The 22,569-nt window shown below is 34.7% G+C and overlaps 2 protein-coding genes and 1 pseudogene across 6 annotated transcripts; 1 reads left to right on the top strand and 2 right to left on the bottom strand.

Annotated features, from left to right (window-relative positions):
- LOC111289899 (subtilisin-like protease SBT3.8) overlaps positions 1-5,351 on the bottom strand; it is a 29,123-nt pseudogene extending 23,772 nt beyond the window's left edge.
- Positions 5,352-5,647: 296 nt separating this feature from the next.
- LOC111291166 (subtilisin-like protease SBT3.8) lies at positions 5,648-10,327 on the bottom strand. Of its 2 annotated transcripts, XM_022882785.2 has the most exons (10): positions 9,572-10,327; positions 9,386-9,477; positions 9,163-9,260; positions 8,549-8,704; positions 7,791-8,464; positions 7,596-7,681; positions 7,239-7,484; positions 7,039-7,153; positions 6,472-6,664; positions 5,648-6,371 (listed from the first exon to the last, which is right to left on the bottom strand). In XM_022882785.2, exons 1-10 carry the CDS (start codon positions 9,665-9,667, stop codon positions 5,800-5,802), a joined length of 2,328 nt encoding a protein of 775 aa, XP_022738520.1. In that variant the 5' UTR covers positions 9,668-10,327; the 3' UTR covers positions 5,648-5,799. The 2 variants fall into 2 exon arrangements, with proteins under 2 accessions (XP_022738520.1, XP_089624326.1); XM_089768200.1 differs by lacking the exons at positions 7,239-7,484; positions 7,596-7,681; positions 7,791-8,464; ... (2 more) ...; positions 9,386-9,477; positions 9,572-10,327 and having other exon boundaries at positions 6,472-6,660; positions 7,039-7,236.
- Positions 10,328-15,803: 5,476 nt separating this feature from the next.
- LOC111291282 (beta-1,6-galactosyltransferase GALT31A-like) lies at positions 15,804-20,777 on the top strand. Of its 4 annotated transcripts, XR_016346460.1 has the most exons (13): positions 15,804-15,905; positions 15,981-16,230; positions 17,267-17,370; positions 17,463-17,505; positions 17,685-17,896; positions 17,982-18,045; positions 18,146-18,218; positions 18,766-18,886; positions 18,998-19,085; positions 19,172-19,297; positions 19,381-19,490; positions 20,040-20,298; positions 20,405-20,546. XR_016346460.1 is itself a non-coding variant. In XM_089768198.1 (11 exons), the coding sequence occupies exons 1-11, from the start codon at positions 16,127-16,129 to the stop codon at positions 20,186-20,188; spliced, it is 1,194 nt and encodes a 397-aa protein (XP_089624324.1). In that variant the 5' UTR covers positions 15,812-16,126; the 3' UTR covers positions 20,189-20,777. The 4 variants fall into 4 exon arrangements, 1 of the variants encoding a protein (XP_089624324.1); XR_016346459.1 differs by having other exon boundaries at positions 15,812-16,230; positions 20,408-20,777; XR_016346458.1 differs by having other exon boundaries at positions 15,812-16,230.
- The last annotated feature ends 1,792 nt before the right edge of the window (positions 20,778-22,569 follow it).

Raw genomic sequence — 22,569 nt, 5'->3', positions numbered from 1 at the left:
GCCAAGGAGTTCAATCCACTATAAGTGTTGAAGATTACAACCAAGCTTCTCTAAACTTTATAAATTCAACACAATATACTCTTAAGGGTTATCCTCCCCCTTAAGCTTATAAACTCACAAAATAAAAAAATGAAGTGTTTTACAAACTCTAAGAACCTCACAAAGGTTGGGTGTTTGCTTAGTTGAAGTACACAAAGGTATAGACAAAAGAATGATGAATGAACAACAAAAATAGTTTGGATACAATAAATACAAAGATATAGGCTTTGAAGCTCTAAAAGCTCTTGATTATTTGAGAGAATGAAAATATTGCTTTTTGACTGTTGCTCTCTTGATTCCTCTATCTTCTTGGTGTGTTGGAGTGCCCCTTTTATAGAGAAATTGATGAACTAACCGTTGGGAAAGCTTGGAGTGAAGAAATGCCCGTTGAAAGCATAAAAAAGTAGTCGTTGGAGCATTTTGGGCAAAAACTGATCGATCCCTTCCATGAAGGGATCAATTGGTTCATGTTTTGAACCATTTTTCACTTGAAAATTGCCTAACCGATCGATCCCCTATGTGGAAGATCGATCCTTTTTCTGGAAATTCAGTCCTGGGGCATTCTAGTTGAAAACCAATCAATCCCTTTTAGAGGGGATCGATCCTGTCCATGCTAGGCGGTAGTTTTCTGTTTTATACTCTACTCACTAATTTGATTATAACTTGAGTTATACAAATCTAAATTACAAAACCATTTAAAGATTTAGAAACTAAACTTAAAGGGCTTTCTATCCATTTAAAGTTCATCACCCAATTCAATGTGTACGAATTATAGTGCATTTTTCAAAGTTACCCCTTGTGCAATTTTTCTGACAGCTGCAGAGTGTCTAGTAAAAATTCAAAATTTTTTCTTAAAAAATTTAGATTTAGATTTTGTTTGATCCATTAGAAAGTAGACTCAAAGAGCTTTCCAACCATATAAAATTAAAATATTAAAACTTTGTGAATTAATACAAAAAAATAAAACAAATTCAATGTTGGAAAATTGTGTTCTTGCAAAACAGCTTTCTTAAGTTAATCTATTTCTCAAAACCAATATTATCAAAATTGTATTAAGTCCAAAATGAATAATTTCACTTTAAAAACAACAATTGGACTTTCATTTAAGCTTAAATAAATAATCTTTAAAAGTAAATTTGGTTTGAAAAATATGAAAACAAAGAAAGGTTTGTTTAAGCTTTAAAAATCATATTATTTATTTAGTACCAAAATATAAAACTTAAGAATATGTACTAAATAAATCTTTTTTAAAATCTTGATCAAGTTTATTTAGCTTTAATATTTTTTTTTTTTCAAAATAAGGATTAATTCAAGGCCAACAGAAAAAAATCTTTTCAAATAGGAGACTTTATAAATCAATTTAAAAAAAATAATAGATAAAAATAATTTGTATCCTCTAAACTATTGGAGGATTGCTTTCCTAATTAAGTTCTACCAAACTATTAGGAAATTTAATGAAATACTCCAAAATTTTTACAAATCACTTTGCAATAAAATCTCACCAAACTATTGAGAGATTTACTTTAAAGTAAGTCCTACCAAACTATTGAAAGACTTTACTGATATTTTTGAATAAAATCTTATAATAAACCCAATGATGGAGCCTCTTCAGAGCAAGACACTAATCTTCATTAATATTCCTGATGTGAGAGAATTATCTTAAATTGCTACCAAACTATTGAGATAATTTTAAGATATATTTTCAATATTAAACTATCCGGTAAATTACAAATATGATCAAGACTTGGATAATCTGAAATTTAATCGGTACCATCTTTTGGATAAGTGCTGTAGAGATGCTATAACCTTTCTCACGCGTAACTGTACTCTCGAACTTGAACTCTGGTTTTGTGGATCGGATTTAATCAGATGACTAATCACACCTAAACAAAAAAATTGATGATAACTTCATTAATTCATATCTAACAGTAGGTTCACGAATCTATACGTTATGACATTACTACGATAGAATTCAATTTTAAGCCAACAAATGAAAAAAAAAAAAAAAGGATTCATACCTTCGGAATGGCTGGAGTGATGGAGCTGGGTCCTCCGGAAGAAAAGGTGGCAATTTTAGTTGACGCCGGCCTTCCAATTAGTGTTTTAGAAGGACTTATTTTTTCTGTGGCAGACCTGTCAACCAAATATCAACCTTAACATAACAGCAAAGAAAATTATCATTACGGAATTATGTTGATAATATTGGTGAAGATGATAATCTTACCTGGCAGAACGAATGTAGAATAGAATTTGAGTGCCATGCTCATAGTCTACCACAATGCATGGAAAGTCGTCTCCACATGGACCCATAACATCACCAGGATTCTTAGCTACAATCACCCCAACACCACCACCTGCTCTCACAGCTGACACAGCACTTGTCACTGCACTTCTCGTAGTCGGTGTTGTAAAGCAGAGAACCACTTTGCCATCTACTGAAGTGTGATTGAAAGAAAGGGATTCACATACCCTGCAAGGGGCATCTTTACGAAGCTAAAGACAAGGCTTATACACTTCACAGGAATTATATATATAATGAAAGATAAAAATATCCATTGCTATGTGTAGTTTGAACTGATGCAGTTTGGACATAATGCACAAGGAAAATACGACACAAGTAAAAATATCATCAGATCCATTTTCTTAATTTCTCAAGTTATGTTCACTCAAAAAAAAAAAAAAAAAAGAACTATCTTTACCCTGCTAATGCAGGACGCAGTCCTGGGTTCTCTGGGTAAACCAAACCAGTAAAGCCAATCTCTTTTCCTGCATACCAGGCTGGACCCTACGAAGTAAGCACATTGATCAACAGGAGAAAAAACATATTAGCAACTCTATGCAGTAATTAATCTTGGTAAAAGTTTTCAAAAAATTGTAAAATTGAGAAAATACAGTTTAGGATAGCCTTATTAGAAGATTCAGAAAGAAATTTCTATAGCAAAAGAAATCCTATCAGTGAAACAAAGGGAAATAGCCATACCAGTATGGTTACGTTATTCCAAAGAAAAATGGGTGTGGGAAAGGACCGATCCAGAGTGGTCGCTGCTACTGTTATAATCCAGGGTGCCGTGTTATGCACTGTTTGAGCAACAGGTCCATCATTTGCAGCAGAACAAACAACAGGTATACCATTGGCTACAGCATGGAATGAACCAATGGTAATCCAATTTGAGTGCCAAGTGACAGTGATAACACATCAACCCCATCGTGTATAGCTTCATCAAAGGCTTTCAATATATCAGCAGATGAGCATTGCCCTCGTGTCACATTCCAGCAAACCTTGTGCATGGCTATGCATGCCCGGGGTGCACCTCCTCTTGCGGTTTCGAGGGCAGGGCCTTTGCCATGACCAAAACTATCTCTAGGAGACATGTAATCTGGGTTAGCAGTAGTGTTGAATGGCTGATTGTTTTCAGCCAGAAAGCCATCAATGAAATACTTTGCTCCAATCAGTTTTCTGTTGCAATCTGTGGTACCATTAAAGAGTTGACCGTATTCACAAAGTCCTTTCCACCGGGCTGGAATTGGCCCAAGCCCCTCATCATTAAATATTTTTTATTCTGGCCATACTCCTATCATCATTTAAGGGCTGTCAAGGAAATGGCCAATATACACTCGTGAGTGTGTGTTAGACTGTGATTTTGAGTGAAAGAAAATGTGGGAGACGAACACCTGTGTCCATGAGACGAATGATAATTCTATCACCCATGTCGCTGTCATGTAGAAGATTGAAGGCAGAGTGGGAAGAGATGTCAAGGTAATCCCAAGTTCTTGTTGTTTGCAGCGAGTGAAAGCTATTTGGTGTGACATGAATAATTCCGGGTAGCCCTGACCAGATAAGTCATTATAATAGAGGGTTACAGGAAAATGTTTGAGCATGAAGTTCATAACATAGTCTACATTCTTGCGGCATCTAATTTCAACAAGAGAAACCTCAAGCCTATGCTTTCTCTCAATATCAAGTGAACAAAATGTAAGGACCATAGATTTTTACCTTGTTTTTGCTTTTCGTCTATGCAATGCAATGAGAAAATAATCTTAAACAAAAAAATAATAAAATACCTGAAATTTTTTGAGATTGAGACTGTGTAAGCTTGGCTGCAAATCCAGAGAAGCCATGTTTATAACTGTGAACCATTGCGCCTGTGGCAGCCTCTTTGCTGCAGGATGGTTATACACACGCATGGTTAAAAACCTATTAGGATACTATAGTGCAGCTCTTTAGGATCCTGATAACCAAAAGTAATTTCTTCTTTCACAATAAAATGTTCATTTTCTTTTCCATCGTGGCATAATGTGAATTTCAAAGATGACTTTGCTTAAGTATGGCAAAAATGACTTGAAATTCCTGCCAGTTATAGCAGGTAAAAAATGAGAAGGGCAAAGATTTTAGATTTATATATATGCCTTGGTTTGCTTTAGAGAATCAATACCTTCCAACAATTTTTGCAAGCAGGTCATGATGAGACTCCGTTATAAGCTTGGGATCATTATGCTACCTCTCACCCATATAAACTATGTGAGCCTACCATTTACATAAACTTAGATACATAAGTTGTATGGCTTCTAGTATGGAAAAGAAAGAGGTTCTGCTGAAGTAGAATTGCTTACCCTGCTTTCGGAGCTGACAGGAGCAACAAATCTGTTTTTGCCATTTAGAATCAAGAGAAGGTTGACCAGTACTATTAATGTAGTTCTATAGCTGCTGGTTGAAATCAAGAGACGCCCCATCGTAGAGTATCCTCTTTGATTTTTGCAGATGAAATGTGAAGTGCAGTCTTATATAAGCTTTCATTCTTCATTAGACCTCTTAGCTCTTTGGGCTTTTGGAGCTGCCAGCCACCTTGGATGCTTCCCCAAATAAAACTTGACTTTTGAAAATATTGCTCTCTCCTTTATCCATTACATTTGTTTATTTGGTATGCAATTGGCCAAACTTGAAATTGCAGGAAACTTGAAGTCCTTAACATTCAACGAATTTTTACAAACACAGAAATCAATGGAGTTTTGCAGAGTGTGAAGTGGCTGATTATATGACAATCCTTGATGATGACATTAAGACCAAAACTTGCTTGATTTTTTGTTATATTTATCTATGCTTTCCATTAACATATACATATATATTTGACTAAAGGATTGTTTAAGAACTAAGAGAGCAGCAAAACAGAAAATAAAGAATAATTAATGAACAAAGGAGCGAGGACCAAGGAATAGGCAGCAAAATAGGCTTAGAAGAAGATAAGAACAAACAAATAAACAAAAAAAAATATGGTTGAATAGGTTATCTAGGTTCTTCAGTAATCTCCTATATGCCTTTTCTTAACATAATAAGATTTCGAAAGAGAGTATGGAAATGTGAAAGAGAATTTATTCTACAGATGACATCAAATAAATATAGTAGACTAACGTATTAATTAATTTTGATTCTGTTAGAATGTTTATCTATATCAAATATGATGGTACAAAAGTCATCATTGACTATCAACAAAAATTGTTCTTTCTTGCTGGTTATCACCATCGATGACCTTGCACAATCTCATCCAAAGAAGATTTTAATATGACATATCGCGACATTCAATCTGTTTTATACTGTAAAGGTTTCTGGCAATTTAATTTAACCAGCTTGGTTTGGGATTTCAGAGAGATAAGGACCGTATCAATTTCTTAAATGTTTACAAAATTAAACTGAAACTAATATTTGGACTGAATTAACAATAACTTGGAAGTATAGATTCCTATGAATGAGCAATAAGCTAATAATTAATTATCATCAGCATAAGATTGTAAAATCTTCGTTTTGACAGACAAGGGAATTCTCACAGCATGTTGTTCATTTGTCCAAGTCAGGCTTCCAAAGAAATATCCTGTATTCACCTCGTGAGCTGCAGAGACTGTAACATTGAAGGAGATCTTCTTGGTTGTAGAGTTGAAGACTAAGATGTGAGGCCTTACTGTTACAGTTATGCCAGTTGGAGGCTCAATTACAGCTTTATAAATAGATTTAGGGGCTCCCACATTTGTTACTGTTCTGGTAAGAGTGGCTGAATTTCTAAGACTTGAAACGGTTATGGATGGTAGATTTACATCTAGAATGGAAGGTGGTTCCATCGGGCAAACTGTAGATTGCCCAGTAAGTCGACTGATGGCAGAGTTATTATAACCCATGGCACAAAGGTAATGAATGTAATCTGATGTGCCCATGTCGTATACCAGGCCAGGATCTGCAGCCCCGTTTGGATTTACAATGCCACCTCCAAAATCAAATGGATTAGCTAGTTTTTTAGGAGATCCCTCAGCAAAGAGTGGAAAACCTGACGCATCCTTTGTCCTTGCTGCAATATGTAAATTAATATTGATAGTGAGCTAATCATTTCTTTCTTGAAGAAAACGATTGCTTAGAGTCATCTTTAAAAGATTTAATAATGGCAATACCTGTTGTGATTAATGCAGATTTAATAGCTGCGGGAGACCAATCAGGATGTATTGCTTTGAGAAGTGCCACAATGCCTGAAACATGAGGAGTTGCCATTGAAGTTCCTGAGAGTATGGCATATCCACCATCCATCAACTGATCCAGCTGAGAAGTAGCAGCTAGTATGTTCACTCCAGGTGCAGTTATGTCTGGCTGTGCCCAAAGAAAAATTAACAAGATGCTCTCAAAGTATCAAGTAGAAGTTCGCTCTAGTGAATTCCATTCCAATTACGAAAATAAAGTTTACGAATATGTACCTCCATTTACACAAGGACTAAACCTAAAATTTCAGTCAAATTTTTAAATCTAACTCTTAAGCTTAAGATTCTTTACTCACACTTCATGCTGTCTGAATACTAGTTAAAACATCATTGATGGATGATTATCTATGCTTATAATCAGGTTCCACCTTTTTTTTTCTAGATGCATATAGGTGGTTAACCTTAAGCTAAACTTTTTGAAGCCCCGTTTGGCATAAAACTGTGATAACTCTGAAGTCATACATAAAAGTAGTAAAATAAATCCACCTTTAGAATTTGTGGTGCAATGGAGCTAGGCCCTCTCGATGAGAAAAAGGCTACATTGGGTGACACAGGCTTGCCTATTAGTGTTTTGGAAGGGCTCAATTTCACTGTAGGGATCCTGTTTAGATAAACTTTCAGAATCACGAATCAAGGATTACAAAGTAGTCTAGTAACAGTAACGCTGAATGGAAAAATCAGGTTACTTGGCAGATCTGATGTAATAGAGTATTCGGGTGCCTATTTCATAGTCAACTTCAATGCATGGAAAGCCGTCACTGCATTCAATCAAGGCATCACTTGGATTTTTTGCAATAATCAGCCCGATCCCACCTGCTTCTTGCACAGTGGATGCAGCACTTCTTATGGCTACTCTACGAGCGACTGAGGCAAAGCAAAGTACGACTTTTCCAGCTATCAAAGTTGAATTAAGTAAAAGAGCTTGGCATGAACTGCAAGGGAATAGTTAACCAACGAAGATAAGTGATTATTTGCAACGATAAATGTTTAAAAAAAGAAAAGAGGAATCTTCTTAATGTAAACTCAGTCTTAGATATATCTACCCTGCAGAAGCAGGGTCAAGCCCTGTGCCCTCTGGGTATGTCAAGCCAGTAAAACCGTTCTCCTTTCCTGTAAAAATGGCTTGACCCTAGAAGTGTTACACAAATGAAATCATTAGCATCCTTGAGTTAAAATAAATAGTCATAGAAACTCAAGACAGTCAGTCTATAGCCAATACATAATCACAGAGTTAATACCAAAAAGGTTTTATTGTTCCCAAGCGTTATTGGTGTAGGGAAAGCTCGATCAATGGTACTCGCTGCAACGGTTAATATCCAAGGTGCTGTGTTCTGCACTGTTTGAGCTGAAGGCCCATCGTTTGCAGCTCCACAAACTACAGTGATGCCCCTGGCAACGGCATGGAAAGAACCTGTAGCAATCCCATCTCGTTCATCAACATCTGAAAAAAGAGGTAATGAATACCCAATTGACAGTGATAAGACATCAACTCCATCATTTATTGCTTCATCAAAGGCTTTTAGAATATCAGCTGATGCACATTGTCCACCAAGCACATTCCAGCAGACTTTATATATGGCCAACCGGGCACGAGGCGCACCACCTCTTATTGTCCCAGGACCAAGGCCTTTGTAGCTAATATTTCTTACATAAGAACCACTTGCTGTGCTAGACGTATGTGTTCCATGTCCATTAGCATCTCTCGGTGACAAGTACTCTGGATCTTCTGATGTGTTTAATGGCTGTCCATACTCGGCAAGAAATCCATCAATGAACCAACGAGCTCCAATGATTTTTCTGTTGCAGTGAGTTGCTGCATTGAAATGGTCCCCAGATTTACACACACCCTTCCAACGGGATGGAATTGGTCCAAGTCCTTCGTCACTGAAAGCTTTAGACTCTGGCCATACTCCTGTTTCACTAAGAAAAACTCATTGAGCTCCTATAGATTTACGAGTCTACGAGAGGGAGACAGAGAAAGATTGCGACTACAAACCAGTATCAAAGACACCAATGATAACTCCATCCCCCATCTTGCTATTTTGAAGAACATTGGTAGGATAATGAGAAGAGAGGCCAAGAAAGTCCCAACTCCTAGTTGTTTGTAGTCTGTGAAGGCTATTTGGTATTACTCGAACAACACCGGGCAACTCTAAATGTGAACGATTGCATAAAAAGAAAAACAAAACAAAAGCAAGTTATGTTATTGTACTAAAAGTCATCAATAACATGGTCTGGTGGGTATTAAGACCAATCACATACCACAACAACAGCAGCAACACATTCAGCATCAACAAATGCAACAGCAAACAAGACTTTTGCAGACACAAATCTCAGCAAAACAGCTGGCTCAATCAGCAAACTCAGTTGAACCAGCTAAAGCAGGATCGATCAACAGTAGCAGATTCAAAAGACCGAGTCCTACAACTAAAGATAAGTTGTTGGACTCAGTCTTGTTTGCTGTTGCACTTGTTGATACTGCATGTGTTGCTGCTGTTGTTGTGGGATGTGATTGGTCTTAATAGTGGGAATAATATCTTTCTACATGTCAATCCATTAAAGCCATAGGAATAAAAAAATGTTATCAATAGCATCCATTTCAAAAAGTACCTGAGAGTTTTTGTGCCTGAGACTCTGTAAGCTTGGCTGCAAATCCGGTGAAGCCATGTCTGTAACTGTAAACCATCAAATCTGAGGCTACCTCCTTACTGCATCACAGTGAAATCCATAGAGAATTAGCATCGCATCACAATTGAATTTTCAAGAGCTTTAAATGATAATTCATTAAACATATATAATCATGTTTGCCTTTCCCAGTGTTTTGCTGTTATACCTCCCTACTACCGAAGCAAGCAAGTCATGATGAGAATCTGTTACGAGCTTAGGATCATCAAGCTGCCTTTCTCCCAGATAAACAATGTAAACCTGGTGAATAAGAGTAGAATTTGAGGCACCTCTTCCAACAAAAAGAACAGTAAGGAAAAAGAATATAAACCCCAACTTTAGCTAATTTACATACGTTGCTCTTGGCTTCAACTTTTGTTGTCATCAGTCCTTCGGCAATAAGCACTAACAGAATAAAAAGGGTAACAAAAAATAGCTTTGGATTTCCCATAGTGTTTCTATATCCTTTTGAAAAAGGAGGACAGAGAAAGAGATAGGGGTTGATCTCAGCTCAAATATGGATCAAGAGCTCAGGATATTTTGGCTTGCATCTCACTTTTTGATCTTCAGCTGTGCCAAATACTGAAACCTCAATGGCTAATGCATATTGCTGCAAGACTTGATCATATGACCTGATTATCACTGTATTATAGAAAGAACACATAGCTGTCTTGTGCTTGCAAGGCTTGGCAACTTAAGGTTGTGGGAACCGGGAACCAATGGAACCTATAAATCAAACTTCACGCTGCTGTTAACCTTTTTTTTTTCTTACAAAGTCTAAGGATAAGGCAAGTGTTGGGATTTGAATTCATATAATCACTGTATGAACTAAGCAAGCTAAACTCCGGTTTATAGCTTTTTCATTACTCCTTAATCAACCTTATTCTCATAATCATTTAATCATAATGCAACTCGGTAAATGAGAGGGTCCCGTAGCCACGCACGTTAACCTCACTTACGGTACACGCCTGGGGAAAAGGTAGAAGAACTCTAGCTTCATCTACTTTAGAAAGTGTTCTCCACGCAATTTTTGCAGAAGCGAACGATTCCTTTTCAGATGAAATGTAAACAGGGCATTCCTTGAGTAATTATATATTGCTTACTTGGTCCAACCTGATTAAAGAATACAAATACCTGAAAAATATTAGAATGTGTAGAGATTCGAAAGGCAAATTTCCTTCTTTGACATTGGACAATGTTAGGAATGTCAATAGGTAAGTTATGAATAGAGTAGAGTATTTTTAATCTGTATCCATGAATTTTATTCATTTTTGTATCAATACTCAATAAATATTTTAAATTTATCTTTATTTTTATCTCCGTGAGTATTTAAAGGATATGAGTAATATACATACCTATAGCTTTTTTCTTAAAAAAAGTAAAAACTAAAATTTTGTTAATTTTTTTATTTTTATCTTGCATATTTAGATAATTTTCTATAAATATATATTAATTTTTTTATAAAAATATATTAATTTTAATTAATCTAAAATAATAATTTATATTATTTAATAAAAATTTATATATTACATATGTATAAATATATATAAAGTATAGATATGAGACGAGTATTATATTATCTATCACCATCTCCGCACTTAATAAAAATTTAAAATCATGCACATTCTCATTCTTATTTTTATTTTCATATCCATAATGTAATATCAATCTACATTAATGAAAAATCGAATTTTTCATTAAATATGAATAGAATTGATATCTTTAAATAATGTATTCCGTAACATATCCTGTATTAATTTAGCAGACCATAAAATATTGGTTAACTATTTTTATGTACCGAAAGTTGAAACAGAAAAAGGACTAACTTCACGAACACTTCAACCCAGAGATGAAAATGGCGCTGGTGTGAAAGACAAGGACTAAACTATTCTAGCAGAATATTGCGGGGATAGAATTTCTCCAAATAATGGCTACGCAACTTATTTAAAAATTTTCTCATCTAAACAAAAATAAATGCTATCAATTTTGGGTCTTCTGGCAAGAAAATGATGACATCTATGAAAGATCAAACATGGTACAAAGGAGTTTGTCCTTGTGCAAAATTTTCCAGTCAGGAAATTGAATGGGAGTTACAAGTTGTTTCATAATCTGCAAACCACGTTGGTCAAAGTGAAAACCAAACCATCTAATTTCTCACCCCGCCATGTCCCAAAAGTCAAAGTCCATAGATATTATAGTTAGGAATGTCATTGCAGTTGGTAATGCTCCACATCATGAAGAAATGGTCCTCGCCTTCTAGACGTGCAATAATTTCTTCATCTCAGAGCAGCAGGTATATATTGAACAAAATCAAATCAGCGCTTGGAAAGAATTAGCAAATAGGTAGGCTTCAATCCACAACCGTTTACTTTTGAATGGATCACATTCCAGGCATCTCCCATAGAGGTCCGATGCATTAATCTATTAAACTTCATCCACCTACTGAAAATGGCATGTGAAATCAGCTATAGCATACAACTCACAAGTTGCTGCATTTACTCCCCAAATTATGATGACAGAGTCAAAGACTGCATGATATATGTTGACAAAATAATAAATAATTTATTACTGCTAAAAAGTTTTATTAAAACAAAGTCAAATAGTATCCTGCAAAGTACATAATTAAAGGAGATAGATAGGAAGCATGAATAATATGGTGCTACTACTATTTTTCAACAAGCCACCAAGTGCATGGTCTGATAAAAAGAAAAGGTGGACTGAAAGAGCCCCAGGTTAAACCAGTTGCTTATTTTCCAAACACATGCCTTATAATTTGATTAGTGTAATACCCCAATTCAAATGAATTTATGATAAATTTATTGAAAAATTTTAAAATAATTAAAAAAAATCAAATTATTTTAAATTTTTTATTTTAAAATAATATGAACGTGTCATGTTTTTTGTCTCGAGTAAAGACAGTTAGGCTACTGGCCAACTCGTAGTACATTATTTTACCTTTCAAAATTCAATAAAGGACTAAAGCTGAAGAGCCATGGGAATGAAGTTTGCATGGGTTTTCCCTAGGTACCGAACGATGAGGGTTATCCGAGCTATGTGCCATTTACCCGTTCACCGACCATCCCAGTATGGGTGGGGTCAAGCCACCTGAACCTCGGTTTAAGTGGGTTGCAAAGGTCTAATGATAATACAAGCTGCGAAGCCCCGCTCTTGAATTTGGTTCGAAGCTCCTGTCGAGTTCTACCTTGAAGCCCTCTTATGTTATGTCAACATAATAATGACAACAAATATTGATTAGGCTATAGATTGTGTGTATGGGACCGGTATGAATTTCATGTAGAACAATAATCTTTAAGGAATATATCTTTTTTCTTTGAGATGAGCAATAGCATAGACACGGGCTACACCCTACATGGGATCAATTTTTGATGGGTCAGGAACCGAAAGAACCCGACAAATCCTTTGGTGTCTCATTTCTATCTTATAGACGTGGCCGATCTCAACTCATTGTTTGAGGGCCCACCCAATGGGCTGATGTCGTACATTAACGGACCTTGAAAGGCTCGTCCTAAATTAGGCGAGGCAGTTGTCACGTCCACCCTGTGGGCCCATTTATATATCCTATTTGATTGTTGTACCATAGCCCGAGTCCAAAGTGGTCCAAGTCCTTAAAAGTTTTCGCCAATCATGCTCCAGGTCCAGGAGTTCAGGATTCATCAATTTTCTTCGCTCATTTTCGAAATAAGAAAATCTTTTATCCTCAAGCTGAAAATAGAGCAATGACAGTGCCCCTTGTGTTCCCCTCGTTAGTTTGGCAATGGATGCGGAAATCTATTCTGTAGAGGACACCAAACTATATTCTCTAAGCTCACATAAATTCCTTCAAAAATGTTTTTAAAGAGTGTATGCAACAATTTCCTTTTTTTTTTTTTCTTACAAGGTTTAGAAGCAACCATTAACCATAGTTTGTGAGTAATTAAAAATAACTGGTTTATAAATTGCCAATACCTTCATCAAAGGGTTTACATGACAAACAATTTTGACACCCACCCTAACCAATCATCTAATCATGTGCTTATTACCATATCGTTCCCAAATTTTTCATCGTCTCTAAGTAGTGAATATCTAATCTACTCACCTAAAGCACCAAAAGTAAATATAATAATACGTTAATAACAACATTTCAAAGTAGTAAGAAAATAAAGAAGGATCATAAAAAGTTTTACAAAATTTTAGTCTTTACATAAAATTAAATTCGTGAGAAGTGAACTTACGTAAAATAATATATTAATAATTATTTGATTTATTAATAAAATAATAAATATTTAATTTTAGTAATCAAAGTTTAATTCATTTTAATTTTAAATAAAAATATAAAAAAAAATATAATTTTAAAAAATACATTCAAATTATTTAGACCGATTCTTTTTTTAATTCTTTCGCAATTTTCATAAACGAATCTTATAATGTTTTTGTACGAATCTTGAACCAATTAATTGGGAAAAAAAAGGGGGGGGGGGGGGGGAATGGATTTGATTTAATCACGTCTTGTTGTCTCAATTTTGCACACCCTTCCTTCTCTCCCTCTCATCACTGTATGTATTCCCCCTTTCGCTGTTTTTTCCTCGTGCACCGCCTTTGCTCGTGAGTTGACACGCGGTCCTGAATGGACCATAATTTCCTCTACTTTTTGCTCTATTTACTTAGCCTTTTTCCTGACTGCTTACCTGGGCTGCCCTACTGGCATCCTGTTTCAAATTTTGAAGATTTCCAATAAAGTATGCTACAGGACAACCTATGTTTCAACTTTTGTGTTTGGACCAAACTGTCCTCTTTTCTTCCTGCCTTTTAATTGAGATTACCCCAATTTTAAATTTTTTTTAAGTTTTTTATTTACACTTAAAATCTTTATATGTTTAGTTGAAAAAATATTATATACTTAAAATTTTTTTAAATTCGTAATTTTCAAACATCAATTTTAATAATATATCAATTTTACTTTTTTTAAAATATTATAATAGTAACAAATATGTGATCTAACTGAAAGTGGCAACCATGTAAAGCAAATTTACACTTATTAATTAAAGTATTCCTATATTTCTTCTGGATCAGCATTTGGTAACAGGGTTTTTTTTAGATTTGAACTAATACCAAAAGTTAACAAAAATATTTATAATTCAAAATTTTAATTTATTATATAATTATATTTAAAAATTAATATTTAATAATTTTAAATTTAAATTTTAACACATATAATTCATTCACTTATTTTTAGATTATGATTTTTGTTAAAAAAAATTAATAATAATACTTAAATAAGAGAAATTGAAAATTTTTTTTGTTGATTGCTTGTTAAGATTAGAAATGATAATGGATCAAGCGGGGATAAATTTTTGTTCGCTCTAAATTTGATCCAATTTTATATTCATAATATTCGAATTGATAAATTTTTTTTATTTTTATAATTGAACCTAATTCGATTTGATATTGTATAAAATCGTATCTGATTCATCAAATTTAAAATTAATAAAATATTATTTTTAATATAAAATATTTTTTTTAATGTAAATATAAAATTAAATAAATATAAAAAATATATAATTTTTTATATATAAATCGGATTAAATCGAGATAAATTTTTTTATTATTATTATTTAATCTGATTCAATTTAAAATTTAATTTTAAAAAAATGATCTTATGAAATTAAATCAAATAAAAATCTGTCAAATGAATTGAGCTGCCATCTCATTTAAGATAAAACCTATCCTTTTAATAGTTTTTGTTTTCCTATTGAAGAATTATTAAACCAATAAAAATAGGATTTAAATACTCGAGTAGCACATCGAGCCCCTAAATTTGAATAGACCTTGTCAATTAGTTTACCTTCAGGAATTAGATAAGAAAGCGACTGGCTGACTAAGGCCCCCCTTAAAAGAAACATTGCCTAATTAAATCAATCAACAATACCTGCAAAATTTTGCATTAGATCCCTTCACATTGTGGCAATAAAAATTGATTGAAACAAGCAAAATTGCTCTATTAGGCTGGAATTGTTGGCTGGAGAGGGCCTGAACCAGTATTGAAGGTTTTGCAGTATAAACCTCGAATGCCAAAAGTTATTAATCACGTTGCCAAAAATTTTAAATCTTCCCCAACCCACATTAAAGGGCAAGAGGAAGAAGGAAAATAATACGTAATTTAACTATATCTTTTTAATAATATCCAAGGAATTTTCATGAAAAAAATGTTAATTTGTTATTGAAAATTTTGTATTTAATTTAAAAATATATATATTCGATGTATTATCAATATATTGTTAAATAATATAATAATATTTTATAAAAAATAATTTTAAAATTTTAAAAAATATAATTAATTTTAAGAATATTTTAAAATTATTTTTTATCATTATAAAATTTATTGTTAATATATAATATTAAATAATAATAATAATACATCAAATATGAATAACTAATCTGTTTAGTGGAAAAAAAATTAGGTGGCCAATTGTCGGAAAAGAAAAAGAAAATACTTAGAAGATATAAGTGGAGAGGGTAAGAGGGGTATTATTGGAAGTTAAAGAGTTGTCGTGACTTTTGTCAAAATATGATTTTCTGGTAAGATAACAACGATATTGAGCATGTAACATAACGTAATATATGCACATAATTTAAGAGCCGGCCCATCCTCTGGTGATTTTTATTGGGTTTAGAGAGGAGAAGAGAGAGAGGTGAGAAAGCAAAAATCCCATCTCCATTGTTGCCAAATTTGAACATATATCCAATTGAATTCCTGTCTGTTTCAGTTTCCAGGAATTATTTTGTTGTTGTGGTGGTTGTTATTGCCTGTTGCTGTTAAGGCTTTCTCTTTCTCTCATGGGTTCTGCTCTGTGACACTCAAAAAGTTCTGAGAGAGGCTTCCTTAAGGCTGAAGCTCTTTAGGATTTTTGCAATGGGTTTGAATAGACCTCAAAAGCCTGGCAATGGAGTTTCTACCAGATGGGTTTCGTTCTTTTGCATTGCCAGCTTCTTCTTGGGAGTACTTGTTGTCAACAGGTTTTCTTTTTTTTTTTTCTCTTCTCTAAGTGGAATGTGAAATGATCAAGATCTTTTTTTGAAGTGCCAAACTTTAAGATTTTCTGTTCCTTTTTAATGGCTTTTAAAATTTAGAAGCTTTAAATTGTTTCATATCTCTGCCATTTTGTTCCTCTATGTGCATGTTGGAGGATCTTGCTAATTTGGTGCAGAATTATAAAGCAAAAGGCCTCTCTATGGATAGATTTGGCTCTTAGGTTGCTAGATTTGTGGTTCCAATTGTTGAAATCAGTGTCCAGTACTGTGTTTTTGGTATTGGGTGGATCATGAGAATGATTTTACTTGGTTTTTAACTTGTTCATGGGATTATATTTGGTTGATAGAGAGATTCATGAATCAGTAAGACCTCTGGTTGACACTTGACGCTAGCTAGATTTGAAAGTCTTAGTTATGGTTGATATTGTTCTGTAGTATCTCTTGGAGGCTGGAGCAGATTTAGTAATGCATGACTCTAGGAAATAGTGAGATTAATCTCTTTGAATTTGGGTTTATAACTCCTGCAGATGAGTAGTTTGTACTTTGTACTTGATAGCTGGATTGTTTGAAAAGTTGATTTTATACTTTGGTTCAAAAGCTAGGAGCTTGCTGATGGGTTTGAAACTAATTTTGATACTAGTATTGGTAGATTTCAAAAGGATATCAACGTAGATATTAGCAAGCTGGTGGCACCTAGTGAAAGAGATATCCCGGAAAACAAAAAGCTTTTGGATGATAGGAGAAACTGGTTCATGCATTTTACTGGTTCTTGACAATAAGCCGGTACCTTTAAACTTGAACATTAAGTTGCCATCTGAATGCATCTATGAGTTATCTATCACTTTAAAGTTTGCCTTTTTTTATCATTTCTTTTCTTTAGGCATCAAACTTTGATCTCATCAATTGCATTACATCATTGCTGGTCTCTATTCTTAATTCTATAAGTCATTGCTTTTGCTTGTTAATGATAGCTTTGTTTTCAAGTGTGCATTGACTAGTGGTGTATGGCATTTTTTTACAGATTTTGGGCTATTTCTGATCCAGTCAAAATGAATGAGGAGGCTATTTCTGTACAGAAACATCAGAGAAAAGAAGTTCATCACATAGTTAATTGTGATAAGGCAAGTTTAGAGTGCAAAGTTGTCATAAGCTATATTACATGTAAAGAATCTTGTTGATATTGTGTTTAATGTAAAAGGATGCTTCTGTTCAGGCAGGTGATATTCTTTCTCAAGTTTCACAAACTCATGATGTAATTATGTAAGTTTCTATGTCTTGCTGAAGAATTCTTCGATGGGTTCTGGATTACTTTTCCACTTTATAAATCAAACCTTATCTTTGTTTCAATTTTATCTTTTAATTGAATCCCACCAACGTAAGTCTTGGGTGTTTAAAATGTATTTAGAACTTAAGATGGTTCACATGGTATATACTTTCAGGACATTAGACAAAACAATCTCCTCATTGGAGATGCAGCTAGCTGCAGCTAGAGCAGCCAAAGCAGATAGTGAGGAAGGATCTCCAATGGTTACAAAATCAGGAATTGAGAGCTTGAAGGAACGCCAGAAAGTTTTCTTTGTTATGGGAATTATCACTGCATTCAGCAGTAGAAAACGACGGAACTCAATCAGGGAAACTTGGATGCCTCAAGGTTTGATTCAATACACTTCTGGCATTCTATCAGGCATTCTCTGGCATCTAGTCAATTATTTATACTTTGATGTTATTGCTCTTAGGGGAGGAATTAAAGAGGCTGGAGAAAGAGAAGGGAATTATAATGCGATTTGTCATAGGACACAGGTAAATTCAACTGAAAGTTTGAAGTGTTTAACTTTGACATGCTAGTTAGCTACTTTAGAATGATAGTTGTGATGCAAAATGTTGTATCTGTGGTTCTCAGTGCAACCCCAGGTGGTGTTTTGGACCGTGCTATTGATGCTGAAGAAGAGCAACACAAGGATTTTTTGCACCTGGTATGCTGCTATTTACTTGCCTTGGACCAAGTTGAATTATATCTTCTCTTGTTTTGGTGTACAAAGCATGATGATGATTACATTGTCTTACAAAGAGCACAATATTTGCATTTTTTTTTTTTTAAATATTTGTTTGTATAATTAGAATATGATTTTAAACCTGGTGGAATGGAGGAGAAAATTTAATCTACTTTCCAAGTAGTTTGGGGTTAAGACTTAGTTGGCTTAAGTAGTCACTTGTACGACATCTTTATTCTCACCTCTTTGCCCACACCCTGTTTAAAAACTTCTGCCTACCTGCTTTGTCTTGTTATTTGTTTATAAAATATTTGAGGTAGTTCCAAAAATTATCTTGATGAGCACTTCAATAAATATAGGTTGGATAGTTACATTAGTTTTTGAACATTGAAGCATGACTTGGTTGTTCTAAAACTAGGACTCCATTCTCAAGAAATGCGGTGGATGCCAAACTGTTGAGACATAGACCAAAAAAGGTTATTTATAGTTTCTATGAAGCTTACATAAAATTGCTCTTCTTGTTTGGCAGAATCACATAGAAGGTTACCATGAATTGTCATCAAAAACCCAAATATACTTTTCCACAGCTGTTGCTAAGTGGGATGCTGACTTCTATATTAAAGTCGATGATGATGTACATGTAAATCTGGGTTAGTGCTGCTGCATTACGTTTCTTAGGACATTCATTTCTTCTTCATGAACAGATCTGTATCAGCCTATCAGCCATCAGGGTTACTAAATTGATATGGAACATTCTACAGGTATGGTCGGTTCTACACTGGCCCGTCACAGATCAAAACCACGTGTTTATATTGGTTGCATGAAGTCTGGACCTGTTCTGGCACAGAAGTGAGGATTAAATTTTGTGAATTTTCCCAATTATCATTAGTGTTTTTGTTTTTCCCACCATAGTTACCTCTTGCTCTTGTGTACAGAGGGGTTAAGTACCATGAGCCAGAATATTGGAAATTTGGTGAGGAGGGAAACAAGTATTTTAGGCATGCAACTGGACAAATATATGCAATCTCCAAAGACTTGGCCACCTATATCTCAGTTAATCGGTAAAGCCTTTTTTGGTGATATCTTTTTATTCATGCTACTTTTCTTTGTGATCATGCTGATTATATGTTTGTTTTCTTTCTAGGCACATACTTCATAGATATGCAAATGAAGACGTCTCTTTGGGTTCCTGGTTTATTGGTCTTGATGTTGAGCACATAGATGATAGAAGTCTCTGCTGTGGTAGTCCCCCTGGTAAGATGGTTGCTGTTATGCTTTCTTATATTCAGTTGGCTATTTTCATGATTTGTTAGTTTTAGCTTTTTATAGTTACTGTGCTGGATCGAAAGCAATCTGTTAGCTTTTCATTCTTTATCCAGCAACTTGACAATATGGTCTCTGCTTTCTCCTACGTGTAAAGTTTATGTATCTGGCCCTTAAACTTTATTCCCAGGTTCTGAAAATCATACTGATCTATTCTGGTAGCAGTAGAAATTGTTACCCATGATTCTGAAACTTTGGGCACTTTCTGGATCCAAGTTATAGTTTGCTCTCAAAGAATATGTTTAAGATAAAATGCAATTTAAGAAATTTAAAGAAAAAGAGGAACAGAAAATTGCTATAGTGATTATATTCTTTCCAATGGAAACTAGAAGGGGTTGAATCTTAATGGTGAAATAGTTAAATATTAATTCCTTGAAGTTGTGTATTGCGTTTACTTTGTATTCTCAGTTCTCTCCTGCCATCGAGAGTGCGTTTAACGTAAGTAATCCTTTCATGACAATGTTTAAATTTCTTTGATAGATTGTGAGTGGAAAACTCAAGCAGGGAATCCTTGTGCTGCATCATTTGATTGGAGCTGCAGTGGCATTTGCAAGTCTGTGGAGAGAATGGAGGAGGTGCACCAGCGTTGTGGGGAGGGTGATGAAGCCATCTGGCATACAAGCTTCTGAAAACATTCAACTAACCTGGTTGTAATATATTTGTCTATGTTTGATCAATGCTGTGCGTCAAACAACCCCGTCTGCCCTGATTTTTGCCTATCAATGGCTCGGGACAGTTGGTACAGGATTACATTAATTATTGCACATATTCTCATTTCCCCCAAAAAACAAAAATGAAAATCTATTAGTTTTAAAGTTTCATTCACTTTAACTGATTGATGACAGCAGGTTGGCATTGTTGTACAATGCATTTGGAGGTTAGATCAAAACCATTTAGACAGGAGCAAAGCACATCATGATTTGCTTATATCAAAGATGTTATACTTAACCATCTTTCATTGGCGGACCCATACGGCCTTGTTAGGTGAAAGAAACGCTTTCTTGGGCCCGGGAAGAGCTACTTTCGAAGTTTTGATATAGGCTTGAGGATGTTGACATGACCAAGTCACGAGAGCTCGATGATCAATCAAAAGGGAAGCAGATTTGATGCCTTGGCCATATTCTCAATGTCAATAGGGAACAGTCGATTTCCTTTAATTTTTTGGCTGTGTTCAACATATTAGTTTAATCAAACAAACGCCATAGATTTGTTCGTGGTTATTACCTTGCCTCCTTTATGGTATGATGTTACATCTTGATAAGATCGCCCCCATATCTCTAATTTGTGAATCCTTTGAGAAGATTGTCCGATGCTGATTTATCACCAAATGCCCATTAGGAACGGATGTGAAGCTTCCAAAGCTTCATTATAATGAAATCTGAATCAATCCAATAGGTAAACTTTTAAGAATGAAAACCCCCGGCATGATTCTTGAAATTACATTGTTTTTTCCAAAATTATTTTGAAAAATATCCACTTTTTTCCCTTGATATCTCCTAAAATGTTAATTTTCCCATTTATATGGGATGATAAAACATTATTAAAAGTGACATCGGCAGATAAATGATATATAGTACTTAATATTTTTTTTAGTTGGACTCGGACTACCATTTAGTTGTATTCGCAATTGTTATATATTAAGATGACCTTGAAATGTAATGCAATTATAGGCATCACAAGTTCACAACCACGGCCAAAAAGAAATGCAATTTTATACATCACAAATTTATGTTTCCATGTGCTAAATTTTGATTGCATATTCAAGAAGTCCGAAAACCAATTGAACGTGAAGATAGTGGTTCTAGTCCTGGAAAATGAAGTGTGGTTTTTTGGTCAGTTTTGCCAGCCAAAATTGTACGCAAGATACTTAAGAAATCTCGTGAGATTTTTTAGGTACAAATAGATCTTCCGCAAGAGAAGATGAATAATTCAATAACTTTCCATAAAAATGATGTACACGAGGGACAAATACAAAAGTTAATAAAAATGTACACGAGGGACAAATACAAAAGTTAATGGACCATCTGCTCTTGATAAGAACACTGTTGTCACATTCTGATTTCTGCGTCTGCCCCCTATTTAGGCACGCTCAAACAGCCTTTTCTCGGTGCTAAAATTGCACTTCCTCAAAGACATTTTATTTGTGGGCTTGTTGGGTCTAGGACCCAAATCCAAATCAAGTTCCAGTTCCATGAGATGCACACAATTTGTATGTGAAAAACATGTTTGTTTTTAGTGAGCTGATTAAACCTAAACTACACTCCGAGGAGATCTGATTCGTGGATACATGGCCTCTAGCACATCGTGTGATTACTCGTAAAGGCAAAGAGCAGAGTCCCACTTTCCAGGCCCAACCGGTGCCTTGACATCAAAACAGAAAAAGCACATGAAGTTGTTGAATTGACAAATGAAGCTAATAAATGGATTGGGATCCTAATTTCTCAGCCACATGGGCAGCTATGACTAGTATTTGCCGTAATCCATTTAAAAGGGGAAAAAAAAAGTAAAAACACTAACATGATGACTAGAAGATGCTCAACGTAAGCATTTGCAAATTAATCTAAATTACCTGGCAAGTGGCATAGCCATCCTAAATTACTACTTCATTTCAATCTGTTCTCATGGTAGCAATTTACTCAACGATGCTGGCAAACTTTTCCAGGCGTTTATTTTTCAGGTCGTGATGATACTAGATGTGTAGGACCTCTCACAGGCTTCTGAATATACTCAGCCGCAATGCTGATATGCAATTCTTGCATGTTTTCTGGTAGCCAATTATCAAACTTATTTCCAGGCCGTTCTCCATTTTTCCCCTCTTTTTGCTGCTTGCTTTTGAACCTCAAAGGCACAAAGAATGTTCTTGCCCATTGCTCAAGTTTACGACACGTTCAATTAGTGAGATCATTAGATTCTCAAAATATAGAAAGATCCTCCACCCCTATTCCTCGTTGGTCCCCAATTATCTTTCTCCATGTTCAATTGGGGAAAATAAGATGTAAATCAGAAAACA

The sequence above is a fragment of the Durio zibethinus genome, chromosome 11 (genome assembly GCF_047325235.1).
Source record: "Durio zibethinus cultivar Kanyao isolate XHJ-2024 chromosome 11, ASM4732523v1, whole genome shotgun sequence".
NCBI lineage: Eukaryota > Viridiplantae > Streptophyta > Magnoliopsida > Malvales > Malvaceae > Durio > Durio zibethinus.
This window is presented reverse-complemented; position numbering and strand designations above follow the sequence as displayed.

Excerpts from the sequence above, each read along its gene's own strand:
- LOC111291166 (XM_022882785.2), bottom strand. The coding sequence starts at position 9,667 with ATGGGAAATCCAAAGCTATTTTTTGTTACCCTTTTTATTCTGTTAGTG. Across the intron at positions 9,478-9,571 it reads AAGTTGAAGCCAAGAGCAAC|GTTTACATTGTTTATCTGGG; the intron begins GTATGTAAATTA and ends CTTATTCACCAG. Across the intron at positions 7,154-7,238 it reads TATTACATCAGATCTGCCAA|GATCCCTACAGTGAAATTGA; the intron begins GTAACCTGATTT and ends TTATCTAAACAG.
- LOC111291282 (XM_089768198.1), top strand. The coding sequence starts at position 16,127 with ATGGGTTTGAATAGACCTCAAAAGCCTGGCAATGGAGTTTCTACCAGA. Across the intron at positions 17,897-17,981 it reads GGAAACTTGGATGCCTCAAG|GGGAGGAATTAAAGAGGCTG; the intron begins GTTTGATTCAAT and ends TATTGCTCTTAG. Across the intron at positions 18,887-18,997 it reads TGATGTACATGTAAATCTGG|GTATGGTCGGTTCTACACTG; the intron begins GTTAGTGCTGCT and ends AACATTCTACAG.